Genomic DNA, 16,371 nt, shown 5'->3' with positions numbered 1-16,371 from the left:
AAAAAATTGGTTTAGAATCTAAGGTTGATAAATTTTAAATTAACTTAATATTTTCATCTTTCAGAATTAATTAGGTTGTCTCCAATTACAATTTTACTTACTGCTACTATTTTATCATTAATATTTAATATGCAAATTTGCTAGGACACATAAAATCTTCACTTTAGTTTATATTTGTGGTTATTCTGGTTGTGCAGATCATACAAGTTTCAGTCCCACACAATGTTTAGAGTCACATAGAGGAACCCTCACACACATTTTTATTCCCATAAGCACGTTGTTTTCTGGCCACCTTCCCAAGCCTCCCCCTGCCCCCAACCCTCAAATGTATCCCATCTCCTCAGTATTCTTGCAGGTACCTAAACTGCAAAATCAGCTCTGACCTCAGCCCTGGTATAAAGTGGGGGAATACATTGCTCACACTGAATTTGGAACCGAGCCCACTAAGTGGAAAAACTCCAGCTTCAGCCTCTCAATTCAGCATTCACAACTCACAGCTGGGCACAGGGCTGCACTTTCTGCAAGGGAACTGTGACTTCAAATTGCAAGGGACCATAGCTGTCAAGACACCAAAACTCCTCTCCCCCTACTCAGCTCCATGGAGAAAAACCACAGAGTCTTGTTTTAATAAAAGAAATATGATAATGAAGGAAATCTGTGAAAGGCCAAGCTATGTATTCCCTCAAGTCAATGCATATAAGGTAAATTGTTATTCAGTCTCCAGCTAGTGTTTATCTAGTAGAAGTGGAGACACCACTCATACCAGCCTGACTTTTTAAGTTTAATCAGGGCTGGGGGGGGAGGGGGTAACAATAAAATCACTAATATTGAGCGTTTCTTCTGTGCCAGGAACTATGCTATTCTCTTAAGTGGGATGAACAAAGTCTAAAACAGCCTCACATGAGTTAAGATCCAGTTTTGCCATCACAGGAACTGAGCTCGGGTCCAGTCTTGCCAACTGAGCATTACAACGCTCTCTGGGTACAGGGTAAAGGATATGGCATTGTGGACCTGGATTACTAGTACTACCACCAACATTATTTTCTTCTAGTCTCACAACCAGTATGATAAATAAAAGCTCTTATTCCCATTTTACAGATGGTGAAACTGAGCTTAGGATGGTTTATATATTTAGCCCAGATCACATGGCCTGTACTTGGCCAGATAGATCATGTCTCACTCGTCAACTTCTCTGGCCTTATCCACTATCATTAGCACGCCCTTTCCTTGTTTCCTCGTTTCTTTGTATTCTTCCTCCACCCCTTATTCTGAAAGAGGGATTAGGATAGATGGAAATAGAGAAGAGGAGAAAAGGAAAGTCAAGGAGAGAAGCCATCTTGGAAAAGATTGGCACCTGCTCGCAAAAAGTCCCGAACGTCGCTCTCCCGAACTTCATCCTGCCAGCACGCAGCGCACAGCGGCGCCCACGCAGCACTCACGCGGCGCCCACACAGCACCCACGCGGCGCACCGCGGCGCACAGCGGCGCCCACGCAGCAATCACGCGGCGCCGACGCGGCGCACAGCGGCGCCCACGCAGCACTCACGAGGCGCCCACGCAACACTCACGCGGCGCACAGCGGCGCCCACGCAGCAATCACGCGGCGCCGACGCGGCGCACAGCGGCGCCCACGCAGCAATCACGCGGCGCCGACGCGGCGCACAGCGGCGCCCACGTTACAGTGAAGAGGACTGCAGCCCTGGTGAGCGTTTTGCTGCAGAAACAGCAGAAGTATCTTTTTCAATATTAGAAAGCCAGTCGCCAAGGTGAAAACTAAAAAGAGGGCAGCAAGGGAAAACACTATCTGGCAGGAGGCGACATAATCAATGTCATTCTTCAAGCTTTACTTTTGCAGTATTATGATTCGTAATAAAGAGACAAAACTCATGAAATAAGTGGCACTCCGTACGAAAAGTTGACTTAGGGTTTCAATTTGAGTTTGAGTTCAAAATTTTTAATTTCACACATCTGCAAAAACTGTTCCACAGACGAAGCACAAGGTGACGTCAAGTCTAAAACCTGTCCTCTGATAGTCCCACCTGGTGCCCCACCCGACGCCAGGTCCCCCTTGCTCCACTGGAGAAATCCCTAGGTCAGCTGCTCCGCTGGGAGCAGGAAAGGACCTGGGGATTCCCACATCTTTCTCATCCTTTCTGCGACGAGATCAAAAAGCTGAAACAGTTGTCTAGTCCCTAGACTCTAGTAGGTCTAATGTTATGAAAAAAGAGCAAGACAGGACCAGGGTCCAAGAGAGTTTCCTGGCATGGCCTCTGGCACACAGGCACAGATGGAGAGGAGCCACACATGAACTTGAAGCCCAGCCCTGCTGCTAACTCAGGATGTGACCCGGAGCAAGTTATTTAGCTCCTAGAAGCCTCATGTGCAATTGGGCCGGGTGATAGCACCAACTTCATGCGGTTCTTATGAAGATTTTTATGAGATGGCACATGTAAGTCACTTAACATACTGCCCGGTTTAAAAAAAAAATATATATATATATATATATATATATATATATATATATATATATATATATATATATATTGATCACTTAAGAATGGGACAAGGGACTTGCCTGGTGGCGCAGTGGTTAAGATTCCGTGCTCCCAATGCAGGGGGCCCAGGTTCGATCCCTGGTCAGGGAACTAGATCCCACATGCATGCTGCAACTAAGGAGCCCACCTGCTGCAACTAAAGACCCAGCACAACCAAATAAATAAATAAACATTTTTAAAAAAAGAACTCTATTAGAATAGACTGGTGTTTGCCAACGGGGAGGAGGGTGGGAGAGGGTAGGAATGCAAGTTTGGGATTAGCAGATGCAAACTGGTACATATAGAATGGATGGACAATGAGGTCCTACTGTACAGCACAGGGAACTATATTCAATATTCTGTGATAAACCATAATAGAAAAGACTATGAAGAAGAATATATATATATATGTATAACTGAGTCACTTTGCTGTACAGCAGTAATTAACACATTGTAATTCAACTATACTTCAATAAAAAAATAAATTTTAAAAAAAGAACTCTAATAACACAACTGTCTAACCTAGTACCTTTGTATAAGGCCTCAGAGTCTAAAAGCCCTTTCACCTAAGTCTTTTCCATCTCAATAAATGCCACCACCCAAGCACCACCAAAAATCTAAGTATCACTTTGATTCTCTGAATTTTCTTGCAGCCCACATCCAATCCTTTAGCAAGCTCTCTATCTCCTAAACCCTCTTGTCTCCCTTCCCATATCTTGAATTCAAGACAGCATCTTGACAGCACTTCTCACCTGGCTTGCCGAAATAACCACCTGCCTGAGCGACCTTCTTCCATTCTTGCTCCCTGTGGTCTCTCCTCCACCCCAAAAGACTCCCCAGCGTCGAGCTCTCCACAGAGAGATCTTTTTGAAGGCTAATAAGATCTTGTGTCTGTCTTAAATCCCTCCAGAGGCTTCTGAGCACACTTAGGAAAACCTCAGACTTGCTGGCGCCTGGGTTCCCTACTGACCCTGATCACCTGCATCCTGCCCCTTACCCAGAGGCTCTTCCCATTCCTCAAGTCCCCCAAGCTCTTTCCTCTACGGGACCTTTGCCCCAGCTGTTCCCCCCACCTGGAAAGCCCTTTCCTCCATCTTCACACAGCACTCCCTTCTCATTATTCAAAGGGCCCCTTCAATGTCATTTCCTCAGACTTTGCAATCTAGCCATCCTGTCACTTGCCACCACATTATTCTATTTTTTTTAATTTCCTGCATAACATGTACCACCAGCTGATATTTTTCTTGTCCATTAATTCCCTTGGGTGTTTGTCTTTCTTCCCTTACCTGGTCATTCGGCCTCACTGCTATATTCCTGGAACCTAACTCAGTGCCTGGAGTGCAACAAATATTTGGTGCAATAATTCATTAATCTCTTCTCTTAAGGCCAAGAGGAAAGTGAAAGGACCATGTGCGTAACTGATCCCATCACTTTCCCCTTGGAAAACACACACTAGTGTCCCTGGCCACTTAAAAATGGGAGTGGGGCTGGGATCCAGGTCCTGCAACTCTAGGCCCTAACACTGGTTTATGGAGGGCAAAACTGATAGATGTTGCAAAACTGAGGCAACTTTAACCGCTCGTCTTCACTTTGGGGTACCCACTGATACACAGCCTGTCACCTCAAGAAAAATTTGACTTGTAACGTGAAATAGAAGGACCCAAAGAGATTCCAGGTGACAGTGGAAGTATCGGTTTACAGAGGGTCCCTGCTTAGACGCAGACAGGCCAGACCCACCGACCAGAAGATACAGAAAGACTACTTGAGATAAATGGGAATCTATATCCACCTAAGGAGATACGAAGGCCAAGGTCTCCAGGTCTTAAGAGAGGCCATTCAGCCTTCCACACCCCTTCCTGATTTCCTTATAATGATTTGGAATACCGCACAGCTGTTTCATTGCAAGGAAAAAGAAAACAGGAAACCTACGTTCCACAACTTCACACCAAGTCTGAAAGAAAATTTAAAATTTCATCAGAATTGCATTTCATACCTGGTAAACCTCAAGCACACAAAATACTAAAAATATTGCCTGTTTTCTCTTCCACTCACCAAGGTACCATAATCATAACTTGACACAGGATGGAAAACTGACTTACCAGCTTCGATGCATTCTGGCTTCAGGCAGTACTCCGGCTTAGCTTGGAGGCTTAAGAAACCTTGACTCACTGAAAAAACAGACCAAAATAAAGAGATGACTGGCTTGCAGCAGACCACCACTAAGTAACCCACCGTCAGGCACATATGCGAGACATTTGCTGTCAGTTCATCCTTCCCTGTGTTGACACCGAATTCAAAAATCCACTTGGCTCAGAGTCACAGAACCAGACTCTGGTCACTAGCTAAGTAACCTTGGTGAGACTCTTGGTTGCTCTCAAACTTGGTTCTCTTGAACATAAGACACAACTAGACCAGTGCTTCTTAGAGTGGGGTCCCCAGGGCAGGGGCAGCACAGCAACATCACCTGGGAGCTAATTAGAAATGCAAATGACCGAGCCCCACCCAGACCTTCTGACTCAGAAACTCTGTGGGCGGGGCCCAGCCATCTGCGTTTTAACAAGGCCTCCCGGTGATTCTGATGCAGGCTCAAGTTTGAGAACCACTGGGTTAAATGATCTCTGAAGTCTCTTCTATCTCTGATTATCTGTGGTTTAAGTCTCATAATTTCACTTTTTGTTTACAACTACATTCTCATTTTAGTGATGGGAAAATTGAAACTTATAGACTGTGTCATTTGGACCAAATCCAGAGTGGAAGGAAAAAGCTAGCATAGGTGGCATTTAAAGTTCTGCGTCTTATCTAAACTACCCATACAGATAAGGCCCATAAAAGGGGGAAGAGTAAAAATATATCGTATATAACTCAGTCATCTATCAAGAGAGTCATTATCTGCCTGCCCCGTACCCCACACACCCTCCTCCCACCAGGCCCAGACAGACAGATGCATCTACCAGACAGATGCAGCTTGGTGGACCAAGCTTCCAACTACTTCCACCAAAACAAAACCCAACAAAAACCCTGTAAGACAGAAGTAGCTTTTCATCAATGGCTTAATTTCCCCCATCTGGCTGGTAACTTCATCTAAATGGATTTCCGCAGAAGTATAGAAGGGTGCCCTATTTGTAAACTTCAGGTAGCACCTGGGCATTAGCAGATGTGAGTTTAGACTTCCAAAATATTTCTGGTAGCCAAGGAAATTGTGGAGAATTCATTATTGCTGTACTCTGTGAGCAGAAATAAGGAATCATTTGGAAATGTGGCCATGGGGAGATGGATGGTGGCGGGTAAAGGGGGGACAAGGCCTTTCATAGCACCCTCAATAGAGAAACAGGATCAGAAAGTATGGCGGTATCTATATTTCTGCTAGAGATGGAAGACCTGTACATCACTTACCAGTGTGGCAACTTGAGTTATTTATTAACCCACATTCATCCTCCAAACAGTCTTTTTACCTGTGTTACATTAGAGATTCAAGAAAACTGTCTATGGAACAAACATCTCAGGCCTATTTTTAAGAAAAGAAGTATCTTGTCGTAAAGTTATATTTTGATTCCTTTAGAAAGCAAAAAAAAGGTAAAAATATATATGTGGAACATAAAGATTAGTATGGAATATTTCAATATGCCTTGGTGGTAGAACCATGGAGTAAATTTTCCCTTCAGTCTACTTCTATATGGTTACCAAATGTTCTTTAAGGAGCATGTGTCTTTTTTTACAGTGGAAAAACAAACTTTATTGTAAATAATAATATTTTATGATTCTGGACAATACCTTTTTGATACTAGCCTTATTTTATTTTAGAAAAAAAGATAATAAAATAGTTAAAGACATTCCTTTCAAGATACAAACTTCCAGTTCTAAAATAAATAGGTCATGGGGATGTAACATACAGCCTGGTGACTATGGTTAGTAATACTCCGTTGTATATTTCGAAGTTGATAAGAGAGTAGATCTTAAAAGTTCTCATCACAAGAAAAAAAATACGTAACTGTGAGGTGATAGATGTTAACTAGACTTATCATGGTGATCATTTCGCAATATATACAACTATTGAATCATTATGTTGTACACCTGAAACCAATATAATGTTATATGTAAATTATATCTCATTTTTTAAAGTTTTAAGGAGTTATTTCTTTCATGGAAAATAATTATTGACCGAAAACCTCTAAGGAAGCAAAACTAAAATCAAATATCTTTACCTGATGATGAGTAAAAGAAAAGTTTAAGTTAAATTAATTAGGATGCAGACAAACCCAGTCTCTGAAGGAAGAACATCATTTCCATGGGGGGGTTATCTTAAGACCCTGTAAATAAAGAAGGGTCAACAAGCCCAGACAATGTGAAGGTTTAAATGAATAAAACAGAGACAACAAAAAAATATTTCTACTATAAAAAATGAAAATGTTACTTTTTGCTGGTTAGGAGCTTTTTAAAAAACTTAAAGAGCACTTTGGTTTCTCATTTTAGATTAGTCTATAAGCAGCAGAAATGACTTCAGAATGCAGTGACATCATCCACACGAGCATGAGAATGACCATAAAGTGGGGGTCAGCAAACTATGACCTGTGGGCCAAGTCCAGTCCACTGCCTCTTTCTGAATGGTCTGTGAGCTAAGAATGTTTTTTACATTTTTTAATGGTTGGAAAAAATCATAAGAAGAATATTTCATGGCATGTGAAAATGATCCGAAATTTAAATTGCAATGTCCAGAAATCGAGTTGTACGGGAATACAGCCATGCCCATCTGTGTACATATTGTTTATGGTTGCTTTTGTGCTACAACATAGTCGGGTAGCCACAACAGAGACAGCATGGCCCAGAAAGCTGAAAGTATTGTACACATCAAATTTATATAATGTTATAAACCAATGTTACCTGAATAAAAAATAAATCTAAAAGAAAAAAATGAAATACAATAAAATAAACTGGGTATAGGCATATAAGGTCTTAAATCCTAGGGCTCTAAGTTCTCTGAAACCACCCCAAGGCCAGTGGCTATCACTCTTACTGTATAAGGACTAAGGTTTTAAAAAAGAGATTACCCCAGAGCCTAAAATACAAATAAGAGAGAAGGAGGAATGCCAGAAATTGCAGACATGTGACTGAACTTATATAGGCAGAAAAATATACCACAAAGTTTACCCGGAAGTGCCTTGAAGAGAAAAGGCCCTTAACCAGAATACTGTCATAAAGAGCACTGGCTGGCGGGTCCCAGGAGATTTTGAGACAAGGACTTTGCTAGGTGCAGGGTGGAGGCGGGTGGCAGAGCCTGTGGAACTAGGCAGTGAAAAGGAGAGGAGGGAAGGAAGGGAGTCAGAAATAGTGCAGAGACATTTGACAAAAATATCATTTATTTTTTCATTTGAGAGTGTGCATTTATTTAAAAGCAAATGTCTCTGAATGTAGTCATCCAAAAGGACATGGTCACCTGAAGCAATACTTCTCAAACTTTAATTTGCAAATGAATCACCTGGGGATCTTGTGAAAATGCAGATTCTGAATCAGTAGGTCTGGGGTGGAGTTCAGGCTCCCAAGTGATGCTAAGGCTGCTGGTCCGCAGACCACACTTTGAGTAGCGAAGGCTGAGGGAGGCCACACCCTTATTCTCTGACACCATTACAGCTTCTCTAAAGATTCTAAGTGAGAGACAGCCAAGTTATTGGGCACACTGGAAAGTTATTTTTCCTATCTTAGGCAGGCCTCCTTACCCATAATAGCATCGCCTGGCTTGATGAATTTTACTGTGCTCTAAAAACTTCAGAGCTGATCCCAAAGAATCATCTTCTCTCAAGGAACAAAGATTTGGAATTCCCCAGTGGCCTAGTGGTTAGGACTCCACACTTTCACAGCAGAGGGCCTGGGTTCGATCCTTGGTCAGGGAACTAAGATCAGTGTGGCCCAAAAAAAAAAAAAAAGATTTGCTGCCATCAAGAACATTCTGATAATATGCTACAGCCTCAGAATGTAATCATAAGAGAGGAATTTCAAAAAAGCTTCAAGCAGCAGTAACGTCATTAAAAAGAGCACATATTTTTACATAAACAATAATCATTTGGATTTTTAAGTTTGGGAGTGTTTGCAAAACACAAACAGTCTAACTTTGTAGTCACTTCCCACATAGTACATACTCCCTTGACATGCCCATATCATTTTTCCTCCAGTTTTGAATTTCAGGATAGGACACTTGCCTAAACCCCAAGTGCCAAGAAATCTCACACCAGTTTTCGAGAGCCTCAATTTCAGTTGCAGGAGTAGGAGGTTTAGCTGTACCAGAAAGCAATAAACCCATCTAATTCCCTAAATCTTCAGCCACAGAAAACATGGAAAGGTGGTTTGCTCGTTTTAGCAGAGTTTTCAACCACCCAACCCTAACTCTTTTAAAGTTTAATTACTGGTTTTCCCCTGCCAAGATAAACATGGCCTCCTGCATCCTGCCTATGCCAAGGTATGTTCCCAGGCTTGCTACATTTCAAACTGCACCTAGACTCTCCTAAATATAGGGCTTGGTCCTACATGACTTTCAAGCTAATGAAACAGTATGGGCCGTATGAGAAAAACACAAAGGCGAAGAGTCAAAGATTCAAAATGCCTAAAATTTTAGAACATTCCTCTCCCCTTTCTATTTCGTTCTGTCTCATAAGAATATGCTTTTAACATCATATATACTCTCTGGGTACATCATTCTCACCAAAAGTCATTAAAATCAATGAATCACAATACCTTTCAAATCTTAGGAGGAAAACCTCTGTTTTCCTTCATATTAGTTTTTAAATCTAAGAGAAAGGCAGAGTTAAATGTTGTATTCCACCAGAGTCACTGGATTAGAAAGGAATTGAAGAATATCATTAACGGTGCATTTTTAAAGACTGATTTGTATTTTGTGAGTTAAATTTCATGATTCATTCAGGCAAACACTGACAAAAATCAAATGGAAAGAAATTCCAGCATGGTTTGATCACAATGTAAAGTCTTTCCTCACAAAATAAATCAAAGTATCTGACTATGAATTCATAAACACTCATTTTGCTAAATGTAATGCATAAAAAATGTTTGCCCGATGCAACCAAATCCTCTAGCCACTCGAATCCACTTTATACCCACTTCACATTCTGGACTATGCATTTGGTACTTGGGAGTTTTTATTTATTTACTCTCCTAAAGAAAAAGCTTCCTTTCATTTGCATATTTAATAGAAACTAAGGATGCACCACCTGCTAACACAAGCAAACAGCCCTCCACCTGCATCCTGACCAGGTTTGCCAGAATACAGCACAAGGAAACCACTGCACTAGCCCAGTTCCACTTACCTAGAAAGAGGACCGTGCCCAGCACCAGGGTGCCACCAACGAACACGGCCAGGGCGATTCGAGTGCCTCTGTTGGCCGTCTTCCCACTCTCCACGCTGCTCCCTGTCTCCGCATCCATTGGGAGAGATGTAAGGGCCAGGCAAGAAGAAAGTCGCTTTTTGTGGTTTGGTGGCTGGTCTCAAGAGTCTGTTAGGCGTTGACATCCAAGGTTCTCATGCTCTTCTACTAACGGACAGGTTAAAAAAAAGCCCGTCAGGATATGTCCTCTCGCCACCCTTTCTCAAATACTTCTTCACAAATGAAATAAAAGAAACCCAAAAATATTGGTTGCCTTGGCTTTCCCCCTGACCAGACAAAACAAACAGTGGTTGCTTTATCTTGGTGCTCTCCCCCCGGCAACACGGCGCTCCCCCTCTCAACCGATTGTGTGGCAGGCTCTTCTCTCAGGCGTTCCGAGTGTACATGTTTTACTATGTTACTGAACAGATGTTTTAGCTATTTAAATGTATAGTCGCTTGGGGAGGGAAAAACGATTGTCTTTATCAAAACTGGATTCTTGTCAAACTCCCCCAAACCATGATAAGTTAGGTGGCAAGGATTCTTCCGACCCACTTCAAGATCTCAAAGAATCACATAATTCTTTGGCAATAATCATTCTGCTTGCCTGAACTGTCTTCATCAAAGATAGTCTTTCAGTGTGCGAGTCCCTTTTTAAAGCCTTCTAAGAGTTCCTGGGATATCCTGGAGCATTTTATTTTAGGAAGTTTGTGTATGACAGCATGTGCCAAAAATCAGAGTCATAGCCCAGCGCAGTGCAAAGTAGCAATTAAGACAACCTACAGAGGCTGATGGTTTGGACTGGAACTTTTTTTAAGGAAGAAGGAAAAGCACTTCCTTCCCGTGGTGCTAAGAATTGTACAAAAGGCTAGTAAGTGTTCGAATTAAGCTTATTAGCCAGCACAAAAGATATGGCAAAAGGGGTTTTCCCTGCATGTTTTGATGAAAAGTGCACCTGTGTATTGTGTCCTCCAGCCCCACCATTGGTTAGTACGTTTTTGTGTTTTCATCAAGCTCCGGTCTCAGCAGATTCCCCAGGATGAATTCAGAGGTGATCCGTCTCACTGGAAAGACTGATTAATGACTGGGTCTTTGATTTCTTGGATTATATTGATACTAACAATTTAAATTATAAAAATCTGCTTTCTTCACGGGGCAGGGCAACTGATATTTCAGTGTTATTAAAATGATATCGATTTTATGATCCAATGATATAGATATCATTAATTCACAGCACAGTTACCACCCACCTGTTTTTGTTTTGCTGGAGGTCACAGGACAGTGGGAGTGGAGCTGGAGAATTCAGCTACATCGAGAAACCAGGAGAGCACTTCTCTCATGCAAAACTTCTGCCTTTGGCCTGGGAGGCATCACACCAGGGCTCAGCAGACACTGAGGAGTCCAGTATAACATGGGCTCACGCTCACAGCCTGTAACACATCCTACCTTACCTTCTGCTCATTTCATGTTGCCCCCAAACCAGAAAGAATAAGCCTTTGTCCAAATTATGACATCACGGTATGTTGTAGACATTATGTGCTCATTAGCTGTGGACGTTGTTATTGCTGTTCCAATAACACATCCTAGCAGGCCTTTGGCTTCTAGGATGAGATCCTCCCAAGAGTTTTTGGACTTGACTCCATACTACTTCTTAGACTGTGAGCTCCATGAGGTCAGGAATCACATCCATCAAGTTCAGTGCTGCAGCCCATCAGCCACAGTTCATGGTCCGCAACAGTGAAGGGAGAAATAGGAGCAATGAAAATTACACAAGTTAGCCTCAGCCACTTACTCTTAAAAAGCAACTTCAGGAACCTCAGATGCTAGTGTCTGGGGGTCTTTCAGCCTCCTAATTCCTTCTAAATGCTCAGATGATAATGACACTTCACACAGGTATAGCACTTTCATATCCCATTTTAACCTCATGGTAAACCTATATACTTGCTAGCAAAGGTATTTTTATCTCTGTTTTGCCCCTAAGAAAACTGAGGCCCAAGGACTGGCCTCAGGTGACACAGGAAAAGCAGGAAATGGAAAGATAGCGAGGGGGATCACTGCCATACCCTGTGCACAGGGGAGAGGACATCCACATAAGCATGACACCAGGACCCACTTCTTCCCTCTTTCCTTCCTTCTTCAAATCTCCTCACACCTTTCCAGGTCCAGACTGACATGCAGCGGTGATCGTGGGTTGCCGGCTGGAAACCTTGGACTGGCAGTTTCCCCAGAGACGAGGGCATTTGGGACTTACCCTGAAGCACACCTATCCATCACTTAACCTCGTGAATTCATTCCCGAACACTCAACTGCTAAGTGAAAAGCCATTAAACCAAAAAATACCTCCATTAGTTGTAACAGGAAAATTAGGATGCATTCCATCCCAAATGAAGATATGCAAATGCAGACAGAAAAATGTATTAATTGAACAATGAAAATAAGTCTATTTCAAAATGTCAAGAATAAATACAGTATGTTCACCTAATGTAATGAAGGTTTGTTTTACTCACCAAAGGACTGAGGAGGACTTGAGAGTGGGTGGGGATTGGTAGAAGAAAGGGTACAGGTGAATCATTCACCATCAAGTGCATTCCTCATTCTGTGCCATTTTCTGCATTAATTTTTCAACCTTTTCAGAGATGACGATTATTTTGCGCTCAAACTGCACTTAAAAATAAAGTTGCGGCACAGAAAAAACCCTTTAGAGCAAAATAGAGAAGTTCAAAGCACAGAGAATTAATGAGTGCTCACAAGAGACAAAAGCAGGGATCTGCAAACTAGGGCACGTGGCCCACTGCCTGTTTTTGTAAATAAAGTTTTATTGGAACAAAGTCATGCCCATTTGTTAATGTATCTATCTATGATTGCTTTCATGCTACAAAGTCAAAGTTGAGCAGGTCTGTGACACAGATATTATGTGAAGCTTAGAATATTTACTCTCTGGCCCTTTCCAGAAAAGTTTACCAATCCCTGGACTAAGGAGCAACAAAAGATGCTGCCTCTTCAGACCACCCACACGGCACACATGCACAAAGCAAAATGGTCATCCACACTTGACCTGCTTCTCAAAATTGTTCCATTTGATATTCTCTAAATACAAGCTGTTGCGTCAAGGAAATTGGTCGACGTGTCTTTGCCTGAAACTGTGCTTCTGAAACTACAGCATATTACTTAGTGTGTTTTGAAGTGAAAAGTCATTGTTCTGGTATAAAAAGGGGTGGGCATTGTCAAAAAACTTTTATAATATCTCAATAGCTGTAAAAATGAGTTAAATGAAAAGTCACCATGCAGGTAAGTCTGTTAATAGTCTGGTCTGCACCCACCCAACTGTTTCAATTAAGAAGCTCCAGGACTCTCAGGAGCCTTAACTGAAATCAATGAATGAATCAACAGAAGTTTCTCGAGCTTTTCTCAGGCACGTGGTCCTGTGCAAGGCCCGTGAGGGAAGATGAAGAAGCCATGCCAGAGATTCCAGACTGGGAAACTGGGCTTGGGCAGGAAAACATGCAAAAGCCTTGGCAACTTAGTTACAGAACACTAAAGGTCAGTAAATGTCCAAAGAAATAGAAATATCTGGGTGGTAGACTTGTTGGGAAGACTTCCAGAAGGAGGACCAACAAGAATGGACAGCTTGAGGAATAAAAGGAACGCTTCCAGGTAGGCCAAACCCCACCCCAAGAGGGGACTTGCCTGGGCATTTACGTCTCTTCCTGCAGGACTCACAGGTGAGATTATTTATCCAGAGATAAGTGATTCCTGCAATCTCAGCCCAACTCCAGTGGCCGGGAGGACAACTGAAAACGAGTCTATGCTAGACATGAGTGCATCTGGTCATTACTTGGATGTTTGGGGTCTTCTGTTTCCGGCAGTAAAATCCCATGTGGGCCACAATTTCAGTGAGAAGGAAGGAAATGATTCAAATCCTGAAAAATGTACTCATCCATCCCCTGGAAGGAGGAGGGAGGGAGTGAAGGGAAAAGAGGGAGAGAGAAGCTAAATGCTGAAAACTCAGAGCTGGGAGCTGTGGCAGGGCTCTGTTATTCATTGGCAGGTCCATCAGATTAGAGAAGGTTCAAGTCCCAGGCCTTCCACTAAAGGGACTCATTACTTACATTATATCTGATCTTTTTAAACATCTTTCTTAGCTAGGTGTTCTGTGTCCTTTTGCAGATGAGGAAACTCAAGTTTGGAGCTATTAAGTGATTTGCCCAAGGTCACATAGCAGGTATTTGTCTTAAGGCCTGAGGGATTTCAAATTCCAACCTCTTTTCTCTGTGCCATGTTTCTTGATAACTTTGTTTATCTATCTCAGGTAATTAGCAGAGGTAGGTATAGCATATCAAAAAGACACGAGCTGAGGAAAAGCGATGATAAACTATGCTTCCTCTAATTCTCTTGTTAAAAAGATTAATTATCACGTTTTATTTCCTTAACAGGAACAGCAGGCATAACTTAATATGGGGGAAAAATTTTTTTTGGAGTTGGGGAACAAAAATAGCAATACATAAAATATCTCCTGATTTCCTGCTGCTAGTAACTGAACATTAGGAAAGATATATAAATTTGAAAGGTATCTATCCATGAATTGTACTTGTTTACTTCTGAGCCTAAAGGGGACTTTTATTCCCTGATTTTCTCACCTCCTGGACCATACAGCTACTATTTCTTCAGTATGCCCTCCTTTTATGTATATTATCATCAGTCCTTACGGCAGTTCTATGATATAGGAATCTTTTCACAGGTTTTGAAGATAAGGACACTGAAGCTGGCAGAAGATAAGTAATATTCCCAGGGTCACCTGATGGGTAAATGACAGAGCCCAGCTGGAACTCAAATCTATCTGGCTCCTGTTTTGAGAGGTACCCGGGATTTTTTCTAAACACGTATGATAAGATGACGGACACGGAGACAGGGTTCAAAAGAAGAGTGTTACTCACAGTTTTCAAGAGGAAGTGGCATGCCACGTCACAGAGGGCTGCAAGAGGAAGCACCAGGGTTGGTCAGACGGCAGAAGGGGTGAGGGGAAAGTATGAGCAAAAGCCTTTATTGTGGTTTTCAAGGGAAGAAATGGGCGAGGCAGGGTAAGCAACTGAGCAGGTTTAGAACTGGAATAATTTCAGCAGGCTCTGGTCTATAAGAGTGGGCTCTAGTTGCCCAGTACCCGGCCCTGGGGTGAATTAGGGCAGGGGGACAGTGTCCTGGATACTGCACAAGCCTGATAAAAGGAGGCAGGTAGGGGCATGGACTTGGGATTGGTTGGTTTGCATTTCAGAGGCATGGTAGAAGGCAAGTCATTCACTATGTTTAGGAATTAGCTGACCCTTGGAGGGGCAGTCCCTCCCTGGGTCTGAAAGGAGTCAAGATGTCAAAAAATCATAAAATATAGAGAATAAAAAAATGATTAACAGCTACAAAACCCATGAGATTTTTTCCAAAGCACTCTACTGCATAACGCTTCTATTAAAATGTAATAACTATTCATCCAACTAGTGCTTACATACTACATCCTCAAATTGATCAGACCCACTCTGACCCCTCAGTTAGACTACTAACCTATAGAAGTTTGAACGTCTTTGATTAATTACAGACAACTGCTCAAGGACGGCTTACTCAGATGTTTATGAAGGCAAGAGGCATATAGAGAAGCGATTCTCAAATGTGAATGGTCAGGCACCAGAATCTTCTAGAGGGCTGGTTAAAATGCAGACTGCTGGGCTCTATCCCTAGAGTGTCTGATCCAGTAGGTCTAGGATGGTTGGAAATCTGCATTTCTAACGAGTTCCCAGGCGATGCTAATACCATTGGTCGGAGGACCACATTTTGAGAACCACTGGCTTAGAGAAACCACTGAATCTCTTTACAATGTATCAATAGTAAGGTGAACTCAAGAACTAACAAAACTAAACATTAAACTTAGGTATTGAAACCAAGGATGACATTCAAAATATTTAACAACCAGTATGGCATGGTGCTGACCAGGGGGCTGGGGCCAGTCTCAGTGGCCCCTGCTGTGGCAGGCTGTTATGACTCTGTTAACAATTGTGAGGTAGAGCACAGCGTGCCAGAGGGTTCAACAAAAGACCACAAGAGGAAGTACACAGCACACCTCGAGGGGCCGCACTGGGGTGTGTGCCTCTTAGGGTCCTTGGGTAGAGTGCTTTGGGGTTCCTGAGTAAGGCCAGATTGATCAATTCAAACCAAAAAGAGCAGGGTTGTGGTGAGCTCCACAGGGGTCTTATCTAAGAGGCAACAAGGGGGCCGGCCCTGGGAGGCAGGGAGACTGTTAATCACAAAGGCTGCTGGGGAAGTCATATCAGGAACTTCCCTTTGCTTGTGTCTCTGCAGGCTGTCATCTAGGGCACGCACTTGTATGAGGGGCGAGTATCAGTTTAAGGCTCCCACGGGCCGCTAGGCTCTAAGAGTGAATGCTTCAGAAAGCAAGGCAGGGGACTTCCCTGGTGGCACAGTGGTTA

The 16,371-nt window shown here is 42.6% G+C and overlaps 1 protein-coding gene across 4 annotated transcripts in view; it reads right to left on the bottom strand.

Moving 5' to 3' along the window:
• PHEX (phosphate regulating endopeptidase X-linked) overlaps nt 1-14,656 on the bottom strand; it is a 199,282-nt gene extending 184,626 nt beyond the window's left edge. For 3 of the 4 annotated variants that reach the window (XM_082447075.1, XM_082447077.1, XM_082447076.1), the window contains exons 1-2: nt 9,845-14,656; nt 4,634-4,702 (exon numbers count right to left, since the gene is read on the bottom strand). In XM_082447075.1, the coding sequence (XP_082303201.1) occupies nt 4,634-4,702; nt 9,845-9,962 (187 nt within the window). In that variant the 5' untranslated portion in view covers nt 9,963-14,656. The remainder of the gene's footprint in view (nt 1-4,633; nt 4,703-9,844) is intronic. The other variant, XM_082447074.1, reaches the window with a different exon arrangement.
• Nucleotides 14,657-16,371: the final 1,715 nt, after the last annotated feature.

The sequence above is a fragment of the Balaenoptera physalus genome, assembly GCF_965194825.1.
Source record: "Balaenoptera physalus genome assembly, chromosome: X".
Classification (NCBI taxonomy): Eukaryota; Metazoa; Chordata; class Mammalia; order Artiodactyla; family Balaenopteridae; genus Balaenoptera; species Balaenoptera physalus.
Note: the sequence above shows the minus strand (reverse complement) of the source record. Positions and strands in the feature narration are given on the sequence as shown.